Here is a 23,695-nt window from a genome sequence, read left to right on the forward strand (position 1 = left end):
GAGGCGGTGCACTGCGGGGCCAGGTGAGGAGGCCCGTCAGCCCCGCGCCCAGGCTGCTGCCTCGCCTGGCATCCCCCGGTGACGGGGCTGGGGGTGGGCGAGCGTCTGTGTTTTCCAGATTTCTCGCCTTTCAAAACCTGTCTGAGCCAGGACTGCACGGAGACGGATGGAGACTTCACAGTGGCAGCAAGGGTGGGGGGGGCTGTCTTCAATGGGGTTGTCAACAAACACGGTGACAAGCAGAGCGACCAAGAAGAGGCCCCCTCCCTTCTCGGGGCCCAGGTGACGGCGGTCCGCTGTTCTGGGCTGTTCTGGGAGGCGACCTGTCGCCCACGGGCAGTGGGATCAGTTGGCCCCGGTGCCACCCTGCCCACCCCTCTCAGCAAGAGCAGGACAGGGAGGGGCCACGGCAGACCAATCTCCAATGGGGAGTGGGGACTTTTTATTTTAAGCACGAGTGAGAGCTAAGGAGGGAGTTTGCGACGGGGGTGGGATGGGGGTGGGGGGGTGGGGGGGTGTGCCGATGAGACCCTCGGGGAGGCTTGGCGAAGGGGACAGCCCCCAGCCACGCCACGCAGGCTGGCGTCCCAGTGTGGCTGGGCCCCGGAGGCCCTGGCGCTGAGGAAGCTGGCGAGTCTGCTCCGCCGGCTCTGGAAGGAGGGGGCCCTTGCTGTACAAGCTCCGGCAGGGGCCCCCCACCAGGGCGGGGCCTGCACGCCCGCCCACGCGCTTTGCGGCGCTGGTCTGCGTGTGGCGTTTCAATCAGACGGAGGCTCCCTGGTGCCAGGGGCTGTGTCTTTTGCATGTTGCTTCTCGGCATCCTGAACGCTGTGGGTACGTGATAAATATTAATTGGCGCTCGCCAGCTCTCCGAGAGGTCTGTGTATTTGTGTATTAATCTCACCCCTGTCCCACAAGAGGTGATCTCATTTGCTGCCGCCTGTCCCCCCCCCCAACAGGAAGACACCTGCAGGAGCAGAGGGGCTAGTGGCATCTTGGGGACAGCTAGCCGCCCCCCCCCCTCCCCAGGTGAACCTCTCCTGTTCGTGTTGATGCAGGAGCAGCTGGGAGGAGACACCAGCTCCCTGGTGAGCTGACGATTCCAGAGCTCCGCATTTTGCTGCAGAACGCAGAACCGGGGTGATTCCTTTAATTACTTTCTCTGGAAGTTTACCTGACGACGGTGCTTTCTCAGGGAGCGCGAGGTGGTTACCCAGGCGTGCGGCTGCTCGGTCGACAGAGTCTTTGATTTTGTGCTTGGCTGCAAATGAAGTCCTGCGCTGAGCCGTTCTGCACAGGGCCCGTTGGTGCCTCATCGCTTATTCATGGAGGCTATTGGGCAACTCCGGAGTGACTGCCAGGGAAGCCGGGGACACACTCCGGGGCTGGGTGTCCACAGATGGCCCTCTGGGGTGGGACGCACAGGGCAAGGTTTGGTGTTGCCTTTCCCCTTTCCTCTTAATGGGGATAACGGGCCAGAGGAATTTTTTCGGGTGTGTTTTTAGAAAGAGGTTGGCTGACCCTGTCAAGTCAGAAATCAGAGTATTAGAGTTGAGTGTCCTCAGCAAGACAGCGAAGGCGTTGGTGCCATATTCCGCGCCCTCTTCTGGGGAAACGTTAACAGACAGGAGACACTCTCAGAGGTCTCGGGGTCACTCTGCTGTGAGAGACAACCTGTAGACACTCAGCGAGTCTTGGCTGGGTGGACAGACCGGTCTATGATTGATGGACGGATGAGTGGGTGGATGGACAGACAGCTGGCTGGATGGATGGGTTAGAAGCCTGGGAGAAGGCGGCAGGGTCCCTAGAAATGCATCTGAGCTTCCAGCGCCCTGAAGACCCTCTCCGCCGGCTCTGCTCAGCTTAACTTCTAAGTAGACGAGGCGTTTTATTTTCTTCACGACACCTTGTGGCCTTCCACGTGACTTGAGGGGGCCTGATGAAGTTTTACGGGACGTGAAGTAAGGGGTTCAGGGTTGCATAAAGCAGAGAGTTTGCGAAGAAAACGCTGAGTCATGCCACCCACCCCGTGGGGTCGCCGCCCAGCCCCCCGGCACCAGCGACAGGCACGCTGAGGGAGCAGGGAAGACACCACAGCTGCCACTGTCACCATTATTAGCAGCATACAAACTCGACTCCATTGCTTTCCTGCCGCTGCCCCCAAGAAGGGAATGTGCATGTAGATTCTCGTATTAAATGATTCAAGCGACGCTGATGGATGTTTTCAACCACAGTTTTGTTCAAAAAGATGTAGAAAGGCAGTTCGAGGTGACAACTGGCTATGCGCATGAATAAAAGTGGAGGACGCGTCGCTGGTGGCAGAAGTCACGGCCTCCAGGCGCCCCCCCCCCCCTCACGGAGACACAGGGCCGCACCCTCCGATGTCCTGAGGTCTCTGCCCGGAGGAGTGACCAGCCATCTAGGCGTCTGTGAAGAAACAGGGCCGGACTTCGGGTGCCTGTGGGGCTCTCTCTCGCAGAAGGGGAGCAGGTAACTGCACAGGGTCCCCCAGGGAGAAACGCAACCGGGAGGCGGAAGGGAAAAGGAGGCTGCTGGCGACTGAACTTGAGAAAGCGGGCTCCTAGAAGTCCCACCCCGCAGTGAAGCTGGTGTTTGGAGGTGGGGGCCTTTGAGAGCCGAGCAGGTTTAGATGAACTCCTGAGGGTGGGGCCCCGTGATGGGGTTAGTGCCCCTTATCAGAAGAAACCAAAGAACACACACTCTCTCTCTCTCTCTTTCTTCCTCTTGGCACGAGGAGACGGCCATCTGCAACCCAGGAACAGAGTAGCGCCAGAACCCAGCCATGCTTCCTGTCAGACGTATGAGAGCGTACCCACCTGCTACAGGACATGTATCCTCTGACGATAAACTGTGCAAGGGGAGCTGCACTGCAGCTGACAACACGGCCTTGGCGGCTACCCCCCCCCTTCCCGGGCTGTGGGCGGGGCCCTGGAATCTGCAGTTCAGATCTCCTCCCCAGAGGAACCCCCGGCACAGCCAGGGTCGAGAACCGTGTGTAGGAGCCAGTGCCAGAGCGTGTCCAACCTGAGGCTCTTGTTCCGTGACCTTCCCCGGGCCAGGCGCACGCTGGCACTTTGCACACACACGTGCACTTGGCCCTCTCTCCTATCGTCCCCTCTTCTCCGATGCGGATGCGGAGGCAGCCTGGGGTCTGCGGCCGGCAGTGTGGCCCCCGAGCCCGCCCTCTGTGCCCGTCTGGGCCTCACACCTTTCGATACAGCGAGCCTGAACCCCGATCAATGGCCTCTTCCCTCTTTAGCCTTGGGCCAAACTACAATTTAAAAAATGCTCGGGGGTTTATTGAGGTCTAAAAAGGCTTTCAGGGGCAGCAGAAAGTTTTGTTTACTGCGAGGCTTAAAGCAGCTGTGAGCAGGGCTGGCCACGACCCTCTGGACACCTGTAAAAACCTGAGCTCCTGACTGCCGTCCACTTTCCCTCCCAGGCCCTGCGTTTACCACCCCCCCCCCCCCACGCTGGCCCCTGACCTCAGGGGCAGGTCCTTATACTTAGCAGCCCTCCCAGGGCCCAAGGCCCGGAGGCAGCTGGCTGGAGAGTGCAAGCCCCCCACCTCCGCTTGTTAACGATGAACCCGGGCCGTTGGGCCTCCGAACTTGAGTTTCCGCATCTCCTAGCCGGTGAATCTCCTCTGCTGCGTTGGGCTGTTGAGAGTATAGACCTAAACGAGGCCGTTCATCAAAGCGCCCAGCCTGGCTCGGAAGAGGCGCTCCGGCTGCGAGCTGCTGGTGTTGTCACGCTGGCTGCCGGCTGGGAACCGGGCTCAGAATAGCTCCTGGAAGCTCTTCCCTCTACACCTCCAGCCAGTCGACTTGGGCCAAACTCCCCATTTCCCCCTCCCCCCGCATCCCTGTACGGCGTCATATCCCAACACCTCTTTGAGGAGAGGGAGAGCAGAGGCCGGAAAAACATGGCCAGTGTCTTGCTTTCTCCCCTAGCGTCCATTCTCCGACGCCGCTGGACATCACCTCCCCGCCAGAGGAAAGCAGGAAGGACGTGTGTTTGCTGCCCACGGCTTGCCGCTGTGAAGGTGCCCGCCCTTGGTTCATCTCGCCCACGCTTCTGACAAACCTCGGATGGAATGAACCCTGAGTTTACCCCCGTGAGTCATCGCTTGCCGTTTATCTCCTAGAAGCCGCGGCTGGTGACGTGCTCAGCGGCGTCGGTGCCTGGTGACAGAGGCTGACAGGCGGGGCCATGTGGAAATGAGGGGTTTGTGGGTGACACCGAGGAAGTCATCCCAGAGGTGGCGGAGTCGGCCCGAGCCCCTGCCCAGGCCCCAGAGGTCCTCTTTAGATCCTTGAGGATTTATTCTCTTGGGGACGAGCTGGAGGAAGACACTGGGGACCCCACAGTCCCGTCGAGTCCCAGATTTCTCAATGAGATTCTCGCTCTCTCTGGAGAGTAGACATACCCAGCGGATGCCTAAACAAGCTGACTTAATTCTGTTTTTCCCGTGACGTTCAGCACAAACATTGAAATCAGGGGTAGTCAGCCTGGTCCCTGCCGCCCACTAGTGGGTGTTCCAGCTTTCATGGTGGGCGATAGCGGAGCAACCAAAGTATAAATAAAAAGATAGATTTGGCCCTGGCCGGTTGGCTCAGCGGTAGAGCGTCGGCCTGGTGTGCAGGAGTCCCGGGTTCAATTCCCGGCCAGGGCACACAGGAGAAGCGCCCATCTGCTTCCTCTCTGTCTTTCTCTTCCCCTCCCGCAGCCTAGGCTCCATTGGAGCAAAGATGGCCCTGGCACTGGGGATGGTTCTGTGGCCTCTGCCTCAGGCGCTGGAATGGCTCTGGACACAGCGGAGTGACGCCCCAGAGGGGCAAAGCATTGCCCCCTGGTGGGCATGCCGGGTGGATCCCGGTCGGGCGCATGTGGGAGTCTGTCTGACTGCCTCCCCGTTTCCAGCTTCGGAGAGATGAAAAAAAAAAAAAGAAAAAAAAAAGATAGATTTAACTATAGTAGGTTGTTTTATAAAGATTTATCCTGCCAAACTTAGCAAAAATCTGACATAAAGTACTTGGTAAGTAATTATTATTATATGCTTTAACTTGCTGTAACTCTGCTTTATAAATTTTATAAAATAAAGTGACTTCCCTACTTTATAAATCACCATGACTATGGAACCGGTGGGTGGTTAGAAAATTTTACTACTAACAGAGATACAAAAGTGGGCGGTAGGTATAAAAAGGTTGACTACCCCTGCTTGAAATGTTTCCACGCCCGGTGGGGGGAAATAGAGTCTCTTGGCTTAAACTGAAAATACCCAGGTGCTTGGAGGATGCGGGGGCCACCAGGCTTGGGGTCCCCAGGACGCAGGGCCGGTCCTGTGAGCAGTGCCAGCCTCTCCCAGCCCCAGCACAGACCCCTGACCTCTCCCCCTCGAGGTGGACTTCTCAGGCTGTCCTAACACCTTGGCTGTGCTGTCCCCGTCCCCACACGGCATCAGCTCTGGCTGTTGGTGACTTGCCACTGTTTGAGCAGTAAATGTCACCTCGTGAACAGGTGCCTAAAAATTCTGTACCTCCGAGGGGCCGGATGACGTAAAACAAGTTAAGTCTCTGCTTCATCCTTTATGCCTACGAAAGATCCGGGTGATGGCGGGCGTGGGGTGGGGTGGTATCGGTATTTAGGGAAGAAATGTCAACTGAATCAGGACCTCTGATTCACTCTCCCCATTGCCCCGTTTCCACGGTGACACCCCCCCCCCCCCGGGCTCCATGCCCTTCATGGGAACAGGGGCATTCTTATTCCGACGCGACAGGAGCCGGGGATTCTTAAAATACATCTCCGGTGTGTGTGTGTGTGGGGGGGGATCGGGAAAGGCAGCAAGGAGTGACTCTGGGGATGGACACACCTGGGCAACAAGGGGCCCGTCTTTATGGGGACCGGGGGCCCAGCCTGTGGAGAGATGGCCGCAGTCGGGGGCGGATGGCCCAGAGCTCACCCTGGGGTTCAGCAGGGCTCACTTCGCAGCCGGCTATGATTTGTGAGAGAGCCTGAAGATGGGACAAGAAAATCCTTCCCTTAGACGCCTCGGCTCTCACTGATCAGCCGCCGCTCTGGGCGGCGCTGCTTGGCTGACCGCTGACGTCTCCCACCGCCTCCCGTTCTGTTAGGGAGCTGGGTCCCCAGGAGAGGCGAGGCGGGGTTAGTCTTCCACAGAGAGAGGAGGCTGATCCCGGCCTCCGGAGCACACGAGCTTGTAAGTCAAACTGTTAGCTTAATAGCTCGGGCCATTATTCTAAGGCAGCGGGGCTGAAACCAAGAGCTGAATGAACATCGAGTCCATTTGTTCATCCTTTAGTGACTGAATAACTATGTAATGTCGGTACCGGCCCTGTGGTGGGGGAGGCAGGGCCGTCGGGTGGCAGTGGGGTTGGCAACACCCCGGCCCGGAAATGGAGGTTTGGATCTCCAGTTATAACGTGGGCTTGGCCGTAGAGATCCGGGCTCGTCAAGTCAGCCGCCTTCGCTGCTGGGGCGGGGCGCCGGCCTCTGACCTTCACGCCGATGGACATGGAGCCCAGGAAGCCAGGCTGGGCCAGCAGCTCCAGGGTCGCCAGAAGCCTTCGGGGGAACTGGGCTGCAACGGGGTGTGAGCTCAGGACAAACACCTGGGAGGGATGAAGAGTCCCCATCCTTTAAAAAATAGCCTCGGCCCTGGCCGGTTGGCTCAGTGGTAGAGCGTCGGCCTGGCGTGTGGAAGTCCTGGGTTCAGTTCTTTTTTTTTTTTTTTTTTTTTCTTTTCATTTTTTCTGAAGCTGGAAACAGGGAGAGACAGTCAGACAGACTCCTGCATGCGCCCGACCGGGATCCACCCGGCACGCCCACCAGGGGCGGTGCTCTGCCCCCCAGGGGGCGATGCTCTGCCCATCCTGGGCGTCGCCATATTGCGACCAGAGCCACTCTAGCGCCTGAGGCAGAGGCCACAGAGCCATGCCCAGCGCCCGGGCCATCTTTGCTCCAATGGAGCCTTGGCTGCGGGAGGGGAAGAGAGAGACAGAGAGGAAAGCACGGCGGAGGGGTGGAGAAGCAAATGGGCGCTTCTCCTATGTGCCCTGGCCGGGAATCGAACCCGGGTCCTCCGCACGCTAGGCCGACGCTCTATGGGTTCAGTTCTTGGCCAGGGCACACAGGAGAAGCGCCCATCTGCTTCTCCACCCCTCCCCCTCTCCTTCCTCTCTGTCTCTCTCTTCCCCTCCTGCAGCCAAGGCTCCATTGGAGCAAAGTTGGCCCAGAGGTTGAGGACGGCTGCATGGCCTCTGCCTCAGGCACTAGAGTGGCTCTGGCCACAGCAGAGCAACGGCCCAGATGGGCAGAGCATCACCCCCTAGTGGGCATGCTGGGTGGGGGCTGGGTGGATCCCAGTCGGGCACATGTGGGAGTCTCTGCCTCCCCGCTTCTCACTTCAGAAAAAAAAAAATAGCCTTACTTGTTTTGCAAAAGCTACATGTGCTCACTATAAAAACTCACACCACGCAGAAAAGGGCATCAGAGCAACAAAGACTCCACCTCCACCTTACCCGCCCCCAGGTCCCCACTGCTGTCCCTCGGGGCCCCTCCTCCTGACAACTGCCCGTGAGGCACACAGCGTGGGTTCTTCCTGTCAATACGGGGTCAGCGACGTGCCAATAGGTACAGACTGAAGTCGTCACGTTCCCCGGCTGCGTACTCCTTCACAGCATCATGGACCAGCTCTGTATTGGTCTAGTATCATGGATTTAAGCCATTGCTTGACGGGCGGCATCCAACCTTCCACCATGACGGTCGGGCCCGCCATCAATACTTGGGGCACTGGCGCCTTTGTCTTTGGGCCGTTAGCACTGGCGGCCTTTTGTAAAGAAAGATAAACCATCTATCATTCTTGGCTTGACGTTAGGTGGCCATAGGAGGTGTGCTTCCGACTGGGTCACTATTGAAACTATTAATAGTTCTGCGTCCTAACAGGCCCGAAGGAGGGCTGGCCTGGAAGCCAGGTGTCCAGCCCTCCTGGGAAGAGCCCAGGGAGCTCTCTGCAAAAGGCCCGCGGCAGGACTGTGGTCACGGTGATGGGGAGATGGGGTGATGATGGCGATGGCGATCATTCCCACCGCCGAGCTTCCGTGACCAACTCAGGTGGGTGCCTCCCACTGTTTGAGGCTGCAAGAATGGACACCCCGGGGGTGAAACTTCTCCCGACTTCCCCGTCTGGGCGTGTCCCTGTGCAGTTACCTGTCCGCCCCTCTGGACAGGACATCTGTCCACCTCACTCTTGCCAGGCACCAGCAGCCCTGAAGCAGCCTGTCGGCACTGAGAACAAGGCCTGGCACAAAGGTGCTCAGCAAGGGTTGTGAATGAATGAACGAGTGAGTGATGAGTGAATGAGTGAGTGAGTGAATGAACGAATGAGTGAGTGATGAATGAGTGATGAGTGAGTGATGAGTGAGTGATGAGTGATGAGTGAGTGATGAATGAGTGAGTGATGAGTGAGTGATGAGTGAGTGATGAATGAGTGATGAGTGAGTGATGAATGAGTGATGAGTGAGTGAGTGATGAGTGATGAGTGATGAATGAGTGAGTGAGTGAGTGATGAGTGATGAGTGATGAGTGAGTGATGAATGAGTGATGAGTGAGTGATGAGTGAGTGATGAGTGAGTGAGTGATGAGTGATGAGTGATGAATGAGTGAGTGAGTGAGTGATGAGTGATGAGTGATGAGTGAGTGATGAATGAGTGATGAATGAGTGATGAGTGAGTGATGAGTGAGTGATGAGTGAGTGAGTGAATGAAGTGAGTGAGTGATGAGTGAGTGAATGAGTGATGAGTGAATGAGTGATGAATGAGTGATGAGTGAGTGAGGAGTGAGTGAGGAATGAGTGATGAGTGAGTGATGAGTGAGTGATGAGTGAGTGAGTGATGAGTGAGTGATGAGTGAGTGATGAATGAGTGATGAGTGAGTGATGAATGAGTGAGTGAGTGATGAGTGAGTGATGAATGAGTGATGAGTGAGTGATGAGTGAGTGATGAGTGAGTGATGAGTGAGTGAGTGATGAATGAGTGATGAGTGATGAGTGAGTGATGAGTGAGTGAGTGATGAGTGAGTGAGTGAGTGATGAGTGAGTGATGAATGAGTGATGAGTGAGTGATGAGTGAGTGATGAGTGAGTGAGTGATGAGTGAGTGATGAGTGAGTGATGAATGAGTGATGAGTGAGTGATGAATGAGTGATGAATGAGTGATGAGTGAGTGAATGAGTGAGTGATGAGTGAGTGATGAATGAGTGAGTGAGTGAATGGAGTGATGAGTGAGTGATGAGTGAGTGAATGAGTGAGTGATGAGTGAGTGATGAATGAGTGATGAGTGAGTGAGTGAGTGATGAGTGAGTGATGAATGAGTGAGTGAGTGAATGGAGTGATGAGTGAGTGATGAATGAGTGAATGAGTGAGTGATGAGTGAGTGATGAATGAGTGATGAGTGAGTGAGTGAGTGATGAGTGAGTGATGAATGAGTGATGAGTGAGTGATGAGTGAGTGATGAGTGAGTGAGTGAGTGATGAGTGAGTGATGAATGAGTGATGAGTGAGTGATGAGTGAGTGATGAGTGAGTGATGAGTGAGTGAGTGATGAGTGAGTGATGAGTGAGTGATGAATGAGTGATGAGTGAGTGATGAATGAGTGATGAATGAGTGATGAATGAGTGAGTGAATGAGTGATGAGTGAGTGATGAATGAGTGATGAGTGAGTGATGAATGAGTGAATGAATGATGAATGAGTGAGTGAATGAGTGAATGGAGTGAGTGAGTGGACGAGTGACCATCAGGACCATCCTTGTGGCAGCTGCCATTTATCGTCACTTTCACGGGGCCAGGTGCTCGCTAAACCTTGTACACACATGCTCTCCTCTGCCCTCCCAGCAGCCCTGCCAGGGGGGCGTCACTACCCTGTTTCATGGAGGAGGAAATGGTCTGCGACAGGTAAAGCCACCTGACAGGTAGGGAGTGGGAGTGACAGGGTCGCCATGTCTGGCTGACCCCGGAGTCACCCTGACACAGACACAGCACGCTCTTCCCTCCCCACCGGGCGGTTGCTCGGTCGCTCGACCACGAAGACCCCAGCGCACCTGGAGAACGAGGTATGAGCTCAATACCACCGGGCACACGGGGGGCCGCCCCACCCAGCGGTCCTTCCCCTCGGGGGTGGCAGGCCATGAGCTCACATCTCCACCCCCAGACGGGAATTGGAGCTGACCTCCAACAGTTCACTCTGGCTTTGGGGTCTGCCACCTCCAAGAGCCCCCAGGCCCCCGCCCACATGGCTCCTTGAGCAATGAACTTGGGACCATGGAATCTTAGATTGTCAGAGACCCTCAAGAACTAGCCCCACCCATCTTTTTTTTTTTTTTTTTTTTTTACAGAGTCAGAGAGAGGGACAGATAGGGACAGACAGACAGGCAAGGGAGAGAGATAAGAAGCATCAATTCTTCGTTGCAGCTCCTTAGTTGTTCATTGATTGCTTCCTCATATGTGCCTCGACTGGGGGGCTACAGCAGACCGAATGACCCCTTGCTCAAACCAGCGACCCCATGCTCAAGTCAGATGAGTCTGCACTCAAGCCGATGACCTCGGGGTTTCAAACCTGGGTCCTCTGTGTCCCAGTCTGATGCTCTATCCACTGCACCACCGCCTGGTCAGGCTCCCTCTCATTTTTCAGATGAGGAAACTGAGGCCCAGAGAGGTGGGGTGGCCAGCCCAACTGTCCTAGTCCAGCTGTGACCAGTGGCACAGTATAAATGTCCTGGTGGAAAGGCCACTCACCAGCTGTCGGCGAACCCTCCCCCTGGGCACCGGCACGGCTGGTGGCAGGGACCGGAAAGAGCCCCAGAGTAGACGGCAGCCCGTCTGCTGGGGTCCAGCAGGTGGCGAGGAGCCAGCGCCCTGAGGGGTGTGCCTTCTCCTCTGCTTGTCCCTCTGGGGCTCTGACCCCCGTCAGTGCCCCGTGTCGTGCCGGGCGGCCCGTGGCAGGGGCGGCCCCTGGGGGCTGGTCGGGCGGTGTGGAAGCCAGCTTGCTCGGTGGCGAGGACCCAGCCCAGGCAGCGGGCCCGCGCCTGCCTGCCGCTTTTCCCTGTGAAAGGTGTTTAATTACTTCAGACAGAGTTCAGCATCGACATCTGTTCGCGAGCGGGAGAGTTCATTTGGGTTATCCATCACGGTGACAGGTTCAACTTTTTTGGAAGCGCTTCTTCCTTTCACAATGGGGCCCGGATGGGGAGGGGCAGGGTGAGGGATCGGCAGCAACAGGACCCGACATGCGGCGGACAAAGGACCCCCCCCCCCCGACTCTGCCCGCCCGCCTGCCCTCCCGAGCCCAGACCCAGTCTGCCGTTGCCGCGGCCAGGGGTGCTGGGCGAGGTGGCTTTACTCGGGTCTGTGAACGGCTTTCAGATATTTCTGTCATTCTGGGCTGTACCTGTCACTCGTTTACCCACTGACTCCTTCGTCCAGGCCACAGACATTTACTGACCACCCACTCGGGGCCAGGCATGCGCTTGGGCTCTGGGGACATGCTGGGGGACGTGACAGGCGTGGTCCTACTGGGCGCACATTTTACTGGGGAAGATGGTCATTGAGCGGCGAATGGCCCAGTGAGGTAATTAGGTTCAGGGTGGTCTGCGTGCTGGGGCTGACGGAGAGGGAAGGGGTCCCCAGGAGGCATCACAGCCCCGCCGTGAAAGAGAAGAGGCTTAGGCAGCCCTGGACTGCATCCGGGGTCCCCGTTCCTCAGGGCACAGCCCTGCACCCGCCTGTCTGACACTTGGTCTCACGTCGGTAGCGCAGGGACGACGCCATGCCTACAAGATGAGACCCGCCCAGACCCTCGCACACGTTGGGAGCTCCGTAGACACTTTTGTTGGTGTTTTCCTGGCAGGGAGGGGACTGAGCGTCACGTCGGTGGCGGCGGCACTGGGGGGCCCAGGGGTCTGTGCTGGGCTGTGACAGGTGGTGCCCGGGGACCTGCCCTGCTCGGAGTCTTGCAGCTGAGCTTCCAGAATCCCGTGAGCATCCCGGAGGAGGTGAAAACACCCCCTGAACCCGGGGCTCGCGTTCCTAGTCTCCTTCCTGGGGTTTCTGGGGCGTGATGGAGAGTGCGTTCGGCGTGGGCCCTACAGTCACGGGAGCCTGGGCTCCAGACCCGGCCCCTCGCTGGGCGGGGACACGCCAGCCCTGCTGCCTCTGTGCACAGCCGTAAGGACGCTCGTATGACGGAACACACACACACACGACTTAGCACAAGGCCTGACCCCGAATTAAAGGCTAGCATGGTCGGTCGGCTCCTGTTGTCCATAGCAGTATTCTGTAACAACGGTGTCGAGACCAGGGGCGACCCGTGGACGGCTCAGTCCCGACTCCTCCCTCAGAAAGAGAGGCTCATTCGTGTATTTCTGCACTGGCGTTCCCACCGTGGGCCGGGCGCTGCGGGGACCCCTCGGCGTGTGAGAGGGGAGCTCCTGACCCAGGAGGGTCGCTGCGCCCTGGGGTGGGGGTGGGGGCTGGAAGGGGCCCATTCCCTGTACTGCCGGGGCGGGGGGAGGCCCCCTGAGTCCTTTGTCTGCAGCCTAGGGCGCTTGGGCAGATCCTAAGTCAGAGAGGCAACGGGGCTGAGCGTCAATGCCGCCAATCAGAGCGCCGCAGGGCGCCGCGTGCCCGTGGAGTCGGGAGTCCTGTCCCTCCGTGGGCAGCGTCCACCCGTGCCTGGCCCCCCGCAGTGCTGGGAGAATCTGGGAGAAGAGAGCACAGAGAGGAAGAAACAGAAGGAGAGGCCGAGGTGGGGCTGTGAACAGAACCCTACGGGCGGAGGGAGGAGAGGGGGGTAGTGTGGCTCAGCAGGCAGGAAATGGGGGAGACAGAGAGGGCAAAGCCGGCGGGGCTGCCGAGGTCAGGGTGGAAATGCCGCTCAGCGGCTTCTCGGCGGCTCCCAGCGCCTCCTGAACGGGCAGTCATGTTCCTGTGCCCGGTGGCGGCGTGGCTGACGGCGCGGGGCAAATGGTCACTGACGTGTGCTGTCAGAGGCCACTGGGCAGGACATGAGAGGCGGCGTCCAGGGGCAAGCAGGCTTCTCCGCCGATGCTCAGCAGCTTGTTCGATCGCATTAGGCTCAGGAAGGCTCCGGCTCCTTCATTGTCTAAATTGCAGTTTAACGCAACACGGCGGCCACGCCCGGGCTGGCCAGGAGTGCTGCTCTGCCCAGCTGTGCTCCTGGGGCCAGGCGTGGGCCCCGTGGGCCCTCAGAAAGGCTCAGTGGGCCTGAGCTGGGTGGGCACGGTCCCCTCCCATCCTGCAGCCGCCGTCCCCACATCGCCCAGTTTCCCTCCTCTGCGCAGTGCCCCCATCTCTGACGGGAGCCCCCGTCTGGGCACCGCTGCCGGGCTGGCTGTGCAGCTGCATGAACACCACCTGGCTCTGAGGTCGGAGCGTGGCAGCTGCTGGGTCACTGGGCACATGTCATACCTCGAGTCAGCCCTCAGGAGACATCTGTTCCCGTCTCCCGGGATGCCACCCTACAGGAGGGTTAGCACTGGTGGCATGGAGCTGTCTTGTGTCCCCAAGTCCCAGGGCAGGATGTGGTGCCTCGACCACCCCATCAGTGGAGGGGGTGTGACCCAGTGTCCGCCCCGGTGGACAGACACCCAGGCTCCAGCCCAGGGCTGCTGCCCTTTACCAGCATTTGCTGTTTCCTCTCTGTGACACGGGGACAGGGAGTGTGAAGGGTCAGTGACCCAGAGCTCAGGCCAGCTGAGGAAGTGCTCAGACAATGAGAGCGGTCGCCCTCGGTGTCATTGTGCTGCTGTTATGCCCGGTGGTGGTTGGAAGTCCATAAAGCCCGCTGTCTAGAGGATGAGTGGAGACCGGGCAAGGCGGGCGGCAGGTGCCCAGGTGCGGGGAGGGGCGGGTGGCGTGAGACCGACCTTCTGGAAGTGAGGCATCCGCCAGGGGGCGTCCAGCGTCACCGGCGGCTTGTACTTCCGCAGCTGGGTGCTCCGGGTCTCGTAGAGCTTCCCGAGGGTCATCTGCGGGCCAGAGAGAGGCAAGGGCAGGGTGAGGCTCGCCCGGCTGCCTGAGGAGGCCCGAGCTGCGACGGGGACGTGAGCGCGGGGTGGGGTGGGGGGGCTTCCTGGGGCTGCGGACCCGTGGGGCACCCTTCTTCTGCATCTGCCTTTCTGTGAGTGATGTCACGGCACCTGGGGACGTGAGCATGGGAGGAGGGGGGCCTCCTGGGGCTGCGGACCCGTGGGGCACCCCTCTTCTGCGTCTGCCTTTCTGTGAGTGATGTCACGGCACCTGCCCCTTGCTGTGCCCGGCAGGAGCTCAGTGAGCTTGGAGGGGAGGGGACCACGGGATGTTGTGAGCGCGATGCTCTGGTTTCTGGTTCATCCCTAGAACACACAGAGTTCCGGCATGCAGCCGTCCCAGGCATTCTCGTGGCTGACACAGCCCTGGCCGTTAGTGGGGACTCCTCAGTGTCTGAACAGAGGGGTCATGACTTGAGGGGTTGTTGACATCTCTCGGGAGCAGGTCCCCAGCATGACCCACTCTCGGAAGGGAGAGGAGGACTCCTTTCAGGGGGGGTCTAGGGGCGCAGTTCAGAGCCCATGACGTCTCTGCCCCGCGCCCCCTGAACCGCGTGCCCCGGGCCTGCTAACCGGTGTCAGCAAGCCCGTAACTAGTGTCCTCGAGCTCATGGGGGGTGCTATGGCCTCAACTCTGTCCCTTCCAAATTCAAGTGTAGGAGCCCTAACCCCCAACGTGACTGCAGTTGGAGCTGGGGCGTTAGGTAGAGATTATTAAGGTTAAATGAGGGTGTTTTTTTTTTTTAGGCTGGAGGCCCTAATATATTAGGACTGGGGTCTTTGTAAGAGGAAGACAGGCTTGTCGCAGAGAAGTAGCCCTGTGAGAACCCTGGGGAAGACGGCTGTCTATAGGACAAGGAGGGAGTCCTCAGGAGAAACCAGTCCTGCCCCCACCTCAATCCTGGACGTGCAGCCTCTGGGACTGTCAGACAGTAGGTTCCGGCTGCTGACACGCCCCAGGCTGTGGTCCTTGGCTAGGACAGCCTGAGCAGGCTAATGCAGGTTCCCAGGCTCCAACCTCTGGATCAGCGCGAGAGAGGGTCTGTGCACTCAGACCTTAGCCCGTGGCTGTGAGCCTTGTCAGAATTCAAGATTCCTTGGCGGGAGTTAACAGGTAAGTAGGGACTCTTTACCTAGAGGCCTGTGAAGTGTAGGAGTTTCGGGCCCCTCAACACCTGGCTCAGGCCTGGTTTCACCGGGCAATTTCCTCTGAGGGCACTGTGCGCCTGTGAACGGGTAGCTTTGCCCGGTAACACCGCCCTGCGTGCGAGGCACACGGGAGGCGTGGTCGGCAAGAGCCGAGCCGTGTTTAACCGAGGGTGCCGCAACCCCACCGAACGCTTGTACTGACTTATCCCGCTGACCCATTATGCCGATTTGATTGAACGTGTCTGTGCATCACTTACACTCTCTTGGCACCAGTTACCCTCTGCGCCTCCTGAAACAGTTCTGAGATGTTTACCTTCGAACCAGAGCAGAGAGGCTGTGCAGCCTGGGGGTCCCTGACCTGGCCTTCACAATCGGAGGGAGCCAGGTGGACCTTGCCCCCTCTCTACGCCTCGGCTCCCTGCGGTGGAAATGGGGTACCACTGCCTAACTCACAGGGTCACTGTAGGACTTCCTGAGTCAGACCCTGAGCAGAGCATCTGCCCAAGACGATTGCTCACTAAGTGGAATCTGTTTCCAAGAATTTCATTTGGGGTCATTACTGTCCAGAACCCAGGGCACCCTTAGCTGTTAAAGAGACAGGCTTCTCCTTGGATGGTGGCAACTTGACCTTGCAAACCGTCCATCTTATCAACCCCAATAAATTGTTGATCGGCCCCAGACCGCAACCCCCAGTGTTTGGGGGGGGGAGCTGGGTGTTCATGGCCTTTTGTTTGAGGACGTGGCTGCCGCGAGGAATCCTATAACAGGACGAGAACTCCGCGGCTGGTTCAACAAGTGTTTCCTGGGTGCCCGCGACGTGCTAGGCAGGGCACAGGGGACCTCGTTTAATCCGACCCCCTTTTCTCCCCCAGTTAAACAATTGAGAGCCCGAGAAAATGGCAACTCACTTGAAGTCACACCCCCGGACACCAGGTCCCAGCCACTGCTTGGTGTGGAGCCATTCACAATGGGCTACTTAAGGGGGTGCATTCCTAGAAAGGAGGGGCACAGGCTATGGATTTGTCTCTGGAGCCAGAAGGTGGGTCCTGGGAGGCTCAGGACTCTGTGGATCTATCTGCAACACTGAGTTGCCGTAAATAGCTGCTCATTAAAAAACACGGCTCTCAATTGGGGCTACAAGGCTGCTTGAAACCACCATGCTCCCTCTGAAGCTGTCATGACCACAGCCAGTCAACTCCTTCTCAAGACATTAACAAATAAACTAGTCAAGGGCTGCTTTTAAAAAGTTATTGCCACGCTCTGCTCCGTAATGAGCTGGCATCTTGGATTCTACTGACATCTGGGAACAGCTGGGAGGGGCCTTGGCTCCCTGTCTCCCCCCCCCCCGCCCGTGGGCCTGGGGAGACCTGGGACCCTCTGGGCCTCGGTGCCCCTCCTGGCCTGTCCTGAGGCCACCAGGGTGCTGGGGAGACTCCTCCACTCCCCAGGGTGGCCCTAGGGCGTCACAGGCACTGTCACGGAACCCCAAGCTTTCCTATAATCAGGAGGAGTGAGACCTCGCCATCAGGAAGAGCCTGAACTCTGGGGTGGGACGCCCCTGAGTCCAGACCTGCTCTGATGCTTTGACACACAATCTCTCCCCATCTGAGGATGAAACAAACTGGGATGATCTGACGAAACCCCAACCTCGTGGCTTGCTCAGGAGGACCAAGAAGCAGGAACAGGGGCTCGTGCTCAGCCCCCACACTCAGCAGGGAGCGTGGCGGAGGGCCCACACCGGTCGCGATTGTTATAGCAACCGGAGACCCCCACAGCCATGCTTCTGATGAAATCTGTGACGTGCTGCGTGCACACAAAGCCATTCTGATTTTAGACGAGCCGTCTGGATCTCCTTGCGGCTCGGGCCATTAGAATTGCAGTGTCTGGACGCTGTCTGTCCCCAGCTCCACGTCCTCCGTGTGGGCGCCGTCTCTCTGAGCTCGATTGCCATGCCAACCTCCCGGGCTCTCGTGGCGTGTCAGCGAGAGGACGTAAATGATGTTCACGGAGAGTTGAGCATGGGGCCGCGTCATTGATGTGTCGCGATCCACACTCCCAAACTTTAACAGATGTGCTTTTTATAGCACCTGCCCAGAAGTGGGCTTTCTCTGTTCCCTGTGCCTTCTTAGCCTTCTCTTCCTAGAAAGCTAGCCCAGGGCACTTTTCTGTCTAGGCCAGTTCAGGTGAGTTTAAAATCTGATTCCTGGAAGTGTGAGGTTGCGTGGAGGCTTGGTGGGACAGCCCCCAGGCGGGGTGGGGGTGGGGGTGGGAGGAGACCAGGAGACAGGTTCCAGGCCCGCACCAGAGGCACACAGGGCCAATTCCCCGGGGGCCCTGGCCAGCGTCTGCCGCTCTGGGGCTTTCAGTCGGGGTTGAATCTGGTTATCACCAAGACCTCTCCGGCTCTCACTCTCTACAGTGCCTGGCAGTCGGCACAGCGGCAAGCACCTGGATTCCCAGCATGGAGCTCGGGCCCAATCTTCGCCCGGCCAGCCCTTCCGGCCTCTGCCACCCTCGGGACAGAGTGACAGTCAGCCCCTCGGGACGGAGGCCGCCGTTACCTTGTGCGTTTTCTCCAGTTTGATGGCTTTCTGGGCGGCCTTCTGTTCTTGCACCCACAGCTGCTGGTAGCGGTGCTGCAGCAGGTCAAAGAGGGGCGTGGAAGGCCTTTGGGAGGAAGTCCAGATGGGGGGCGGCCATGAGGTCCTGGAGCACACGGCACCCTCCCCCAGGCTCCCGGAGCGCACGGCACCCTCCCCCAGGCTCCCAGAGCGCACGGCACCCTCCCCCAGGCCGCCTGCCTGACTGTCCCCGCTACGCTAGGGGCAAGCCCCCCCCCCCCAAGGCTGCTAGAGGCTGTCTCTGGCCTGCAGAAGCAGAGGAGGGAGCCGTGCCTCATGTGAGTCAGTCAACAAATGTTGATGGTACACCAACCGCGTGCTGGGCCTGAGAGGGTGACAAAGACTGTCCCCTTGGCCAAATTTGAAATAGGCTCCTTGGAACCTGCTTTTTAACCAGGTCTCATGCTTGGGCCGTGTCTGTGGCCCCTGAAGCACAGAACCTGTGAAGTCAGTCCCCACCCCTGCCATCCGGTCACCCAGGCCAGGAACCGGATAAGTCCGTTTAGCAAGCATGCCCCTGCCCTCAACCTCCCCTCTCAGGAGTTTCCCCTCCCCCGGGTCCCGGCCCTCTGCTGCTGCCTGCCCGTCCTGCCCCGCTCGTGTGTGTTCAGAATCCAGCCCTCTCTGTCCTGGAGTCACTGTGTATGTTCAGAATCCAGCCCTCTCTGTCCTGGAGTCACTGTGTGTGTTCAGAATCCAGCCCTCTCTGTCCTGGAGTCACTGTGTGTGTTCAGAATCCAGCCCTCTCTGTCCTGGAGTCACTGTGTGTGTTCAGAATCCAGCCCTCTCTGTCCTGGAGTCACTGTGTATGTTCAGAATCCAGCCCTCTCTGTCCTGGAGTCACTGTGTATGTTCAGAATCCAGCCCTCTCTGTCCTGGAGTCACTGTGTATGTTCAGAATCCAGCCCTCTCTGTCCTGGAGTCACTGTGTGTGTTCAGAATCCAGCCCTCTCTGTCCTGGAGTCACTGTCCCCGTTCGCAACGGCGCTGAGCGAAGCCTGCCATGACCGCCTTCAGTACCGGCTCTGGGTCTCCCGGACAAGAGGTTCCGGCCAAGGAGCATTTGTCCCGGGCCCAGCACTGTGCGTGCCTTTGCAACCCGAAGTGGGCACTAGTGTCACCCTGTCCGGGGGCCGAAGGTGTAAGGCAGGGGTCCCCAAACTACGGCCCACGGCAGGCAGCATGCGGCCCCCTGAGGCCATTTATCCGGCTCCCCGCCCCCCGCACTTCTGGAAGGGGCACCTCTTTCCTGGGTGGTCAGTGAGAGGAGCATAGTTCCCATTGAAATACTGGTCAGTTTGTTGATTTAAATTTACTTGTTCTTTATTTTAAATATTGTATTTGTTCCCGTTTTGTTTTTTTTTACTTAAAAATAAGATATGTGCAGTGTGCATAGGGATTTGTTCGTAGTTTTTTTTATAGTCCGGCCCTCCAACGGTCTGAGGGACAGTGAACTGGCCCCCTGTGTAAAAAGTTTAAAGACCCCTGGCATAAGGCCTCAGAGCAGTGGGAACCACACTGTGAGTGGGACCTGCATGGGGTAACCAACAGGCGTGAGGGCGACTGCTTAGGGGAGACCCAGAGGAGCAGATGCAGGAGGGGTGCCGGGACGAGGAGGAGGGGCGCCGGGATGAGGGGGAGGGGCTCACGCCCCGCCCCCCCCCCCCCCCCCCCCCCCCCCCGCAGGTCCCCTTGAAATACCCGGTGTGGGTGGTCGTTGCCCAGGGCCGCTGAAACGATCACGTGGGTGGTGGGCTGCAGCAGCTGGACCACATGATCAATTGTTTTTCTTTTACTTTTTTTAAAATTTAGATGCTAAATTTAAAGGGGTGCCATCAGTAAGAGCACATAGGTTTCGGGTGAACATTTCTATAGCATTGGAACTGTTGAATTTTTTTTGTTTATTGTGGTAAAAATATACATAACCTAAAATTTACTCCGATGATCCATCTTAACATCACTGCAGGTCACACGCAGACACTGCGTGGAAGGGACAGATAGAAGGTGATCTATGACTTGTATTTGGAAAAAAGGGGCTTTTGCAGATAGAATCAAGTTAAGGATCCCAGGGTGGGGTAAGTAATTACGTAAATGTTTTTAAGGTGAGCCCTATACCCAATGGCAGAGCCCAGGTAAGAGACAGAGAGATGGACGGAGAGACGAGGAGGAGAGGCGGTGGGGGGGCGGGGCAGGGGCGGGGCCATGCCGTCAGGTGGGAGGCGCATCTGGACCCCAAAGCTGGACAGGAAAAGACAAAGATTCTCCCGTGGAGCCTCCGGAGGGATCGCGGCCCTGCCGACCCCTGGATTTCAAGCGCCGGGCTCCAGAACTGGGAGGGAATAAGTCTTGTGTTTTAAGTCACCAAACTTGTGGCACTTTGTTACGGCAGCCCCAGGAAATGAGTGGCTGCCACTCAGGGCGGGCCCCCCGCCCGGAGATCATGGAGCAGCGTGTGCCCGCCCTCCTCTGTGCACCGGCCACTGGGGAATCTCGTGAGAGGCACGTTCCGGGTCAGTGGGTTGGGTTGGGAGGGGCCCGACGCGGGACCCACACTGAGGCCTCAGAGGTCCTCCAGCCCCGGTATCCGTAGCCCCCTGACGCCCCTGACGCCCGGGCAGACAGCATTTCTGACCGTCTGAGCAGGTGTGTACAGGCATTTTGTCTGCAGGGGGAGGGACCATGGCCCTGGTCACACTTCCAGAGGTGCGTGCACAGCAGGAAGGGCTGAGAGCCTCTGCCCAGACCCTGGTGACCCTCTGTCACAAGCAGGGAACGAGGAACCAGGGGCGTTGAGAAGAGCTGCGACCCCTGAGACCACACAGCTGGGACCTGGGACCACACACCTCGAGCCTCAGGCTTTACTCGGTGGTCTTCAAAGACGCTGACGTCATTGTCCAACACTTAAAAATTGGGAAGTTTTACCATGCAGCCCTTTCAGGGGCTGGCTGGCCCAGGACTCCATTTGAATAAAGGGTTAGCAGCTTCGAAATGCCACTTGTGTTCCGAGGGGCTCTTGTCTCCCTGTTCCTTTACCCCTGTGGCAACTTTTATTACTTAATTATTACACACACACCCCATGCTTCTGAGCAGCCTAATTTATAGCCCTGCTTTCTGATGACACTGGATGGGTCATCTGGCGATATCTACCCCAAGAGGCCTTTGTAGCACAGGAGATCTCTAACCAGCAGCCCCCCGCCCCCACCAGCATACATCCCCGCAAACCCACTGTCACAGTCCTCCTGTAGCCGCGGTCACCGACTGAGTGTCCTGCTCTGGCCAGGCCAGCGGTTCTTATTACCTGGAAGAGGCTTGGAGGAGCTCGGAGCCGGACAGTGGCTTGGACAAATCTTGTGACTCAGCAAACCTCAGCCCTGGCCAGCTGGAGGAAAACTTGCTCCAGCTCATTAACTTGGATAAAAGGTGGGGAGGTTGTCTGTCCTGGGGAACTAAGGATGTAGATCGAATTACATCCCCCCCCCTCCTTAAAATGCCCCTGATGGTCTCCCATTTCTTGGATTAAGCTGAACTAGAGAGAGAGGAAAATGAGGCAACATTCTAGGAGACAGACGTTCATAAGCCAAGGTAGGACTAGTTAGGCAGGGTTTGAGCTATGGTCAGCAAAAGGAGGTTAATTGATGGCCATGTGGTTCGGTGGAGGAAGGACAGTCTTTTCAATAAGTGGTGCTGGAACAGTTGGGCTCCACAAACACAAGCGAACAACAACTCTTGACATAAGTCTCACTCCTTGTACAACAATTAACGGAGAACACAACATAGACTTACATGTAGAATGGAAAACTAAGAAACTTTTCAAGAAAACGAAGGAGAAAATCTGTGGGTCTTAGGAGTGGGCTGGCTAGGTGACAAGTTCTTAGACTTCACACCAAAAGCATCATCCACAAGAGGAAGAAAAAATAGTTCAACTGGACTTTCTCAAAATTAACAATTTTTGCCCTGTGAAAGATTGTCTTAAGGCGAAATGACTAACCATGGCCTGGGAGAAAATACTAGCAAACCACACATCTGGGAAGGACCCCTATGGAGAATGTGTAAAGAACTCTCAAAACTCGACAGAAAAAAACAACCCAGTTAGAAAATGAGCGAAAGACACAAAGAGAAGAAGAGACGTTTTACCTAAGAGGATATATGGTTAGCAACGAAGTCCCGAAAAAACTGTCCACATCCCTAGCCGTGAGAGAGACGCAAATTAAGACCTTGATGACAGACCCTGGCCGGCTAGCTCAGTGGTAGAGCATGGGCCTAGCATGTGGAAGTCCCGGGTTCGATTCCCAGCCAGGGCACACAGGAGAAGCGCCCATCTGCTTCTCCACCCCTCCCTCTCTCCTTCCTCTCTGTCTCTCTCTTCCCCTCCTGCAGCAAGGCTCCATTGGAGCAAAGTTGGCCCGGGCACTGAGGATGGCTCCATGGCCTCTGCCTCAGGCGCTAGAATGGCTCTGGTTGCAACAGAGCAACGCCCCAGATGGGCAGAGCATTGCCCCCTGGTGGGTGTGCCGGGTGGATCTTGGTCGGGCACATGTGGGAGTCTGTCTCTCTGCCTCCCACTTCTCACTTCAGAAAAAAAAAAAAAAAAAAAAAAAGACCCCAATGACATCACACAGCACAGCTGTCCGTGCGGCTGAACTAAGAAGTCCTGACGGTACCACACTCTGGCGAGGACGCTGAGAAATGGAAGCTCTCGCATGCTCACTGCCGGCAGGGATGTGCAATGGTGCAGCCACCGTGGAGCATGGTGGCAGTTTCTTCAAAAAAAACCACAAAACCTGTGTTTACCATAAGGGCCCCGTAACTGCAGTCCTGGGCATCTCTTCCAGAGAAACGGGAATCACATCCACATAAAAAAACCTAAACACAAATGCTCGTGTCACAGCCCCAAAGCGGGAACCGCCAACATGTCCCTCAGCGGGCGAGGGGCTAAACAGACCGAAGCTCATCCGGGCGGCGGAACACTCCACAGGAGGAAGAGATGAACTGTCGATACACACGCGTGAGGAGAGCTCAAGGCTGTTCGGCCGAGGGAGAAAGGCCCGTCTCAAAGGTTACACACGTGTGATTCTTGGGACTTCCCGGGACCAGGCAAGCGGTGGGAGAGGGGTCACGACAGGGCGGTGCGGGAGACTTCTGAGGTGATGGAACAGTTCCGTGTCTCGACTGGGCTACACCTGTGATAAAGCGCATAGGACTAAACCCGCGCGCCTGCGTGCAGGTAAGCAGGTGGGCCTGGCGCCCGGAGCCGCTCCCAGGTCGGTTTCTCAGCTGTGATGTGGCAGTTCTGTAACATCAAGGGAAGCCGGCCAGGAGTCAACAGGGTCTCTCCCTCCTGCTTTTATCATTTCCTGTGGATCTACAATTATTTCAAAGTGAAATATTTTTAAATGCAATTAAGCATGCTTGAGGAGACTGAAATAGCTTTCTACTTATAGGAAAAATTTACAAAATTATTGTCATACAAAGAGGTCATCAAAGAGTATGGAGCAAAAAAATAAATGCAGGGGAAAATGAACATAAGGGTATTTTTTTTTTTTTGAAGACTTATTCATTTTATGGGCGAGAGAGAAAGAGAGAGAAGGGGGGAGGAGCAGGAAGCATCAACTCCCATACGTGCCTTGACCAGGCAAGCCCAGGGTTTTGAACTGGTGACCTCAGCGTTCCAGGTCGACACTTTAGCCACTGCACCACCACAGGTCAGGCCTATTTTTTTTAAGTGTTATTCTTCTGGATTTTGTGGTTTGTGGTATTTGTCAGCAGCTTACTTGAAATTTTATTT

At 57.3% G+C, this 23,695-nt stretch overlaps 1 protein-coding gene across 1 annotated transcript in view; it reads right to left on the bottom strand.

Annotated features, from left to right (window-relative positions):
- CFAP77 (cilia and flagella associated protein 77) overlaps nucleotides 1-23,695 on the bottom strand; it is a 129,195-nt gene that overhangs the window by 11,553 nt on the left and 93,947 nt on the right. The window contains exons 4-5 of the mRNA XM_066366837.1: nucleotides 17,851-17,956; nucleotides 13,979-14,080 (exon numbers count right to left, since the gene is read on the bottom strand). Coding sequence (XP_066222934.1) covers nucleotides 13,979-14,080; nucleotides 17,851-17,956 — 208 coding nt within the window. The remainder of the gene's footprint in view (nucleotides 1-13,978; nucleotides 14,081-17,850; nucleotides 17,957-23,695) is intronic.

The sequence above is a fragment of the Saccopteryx leptura genome, chromosome 2, assembly GCF_036850995.1.
Source record: "Saccopteryx leptura isolate mSacLep1 chromosome 2, mSacLep1_pri_phased_curated, whole genome shotgun sequence".
In the NCBI taxonomy this organism is placed as follows: Eukaryota; Metazoa; Chordata; class Mammalia; order Chiroptera; family Emballonuridae; genus Saccopteryx; species Saccopteryx leptura.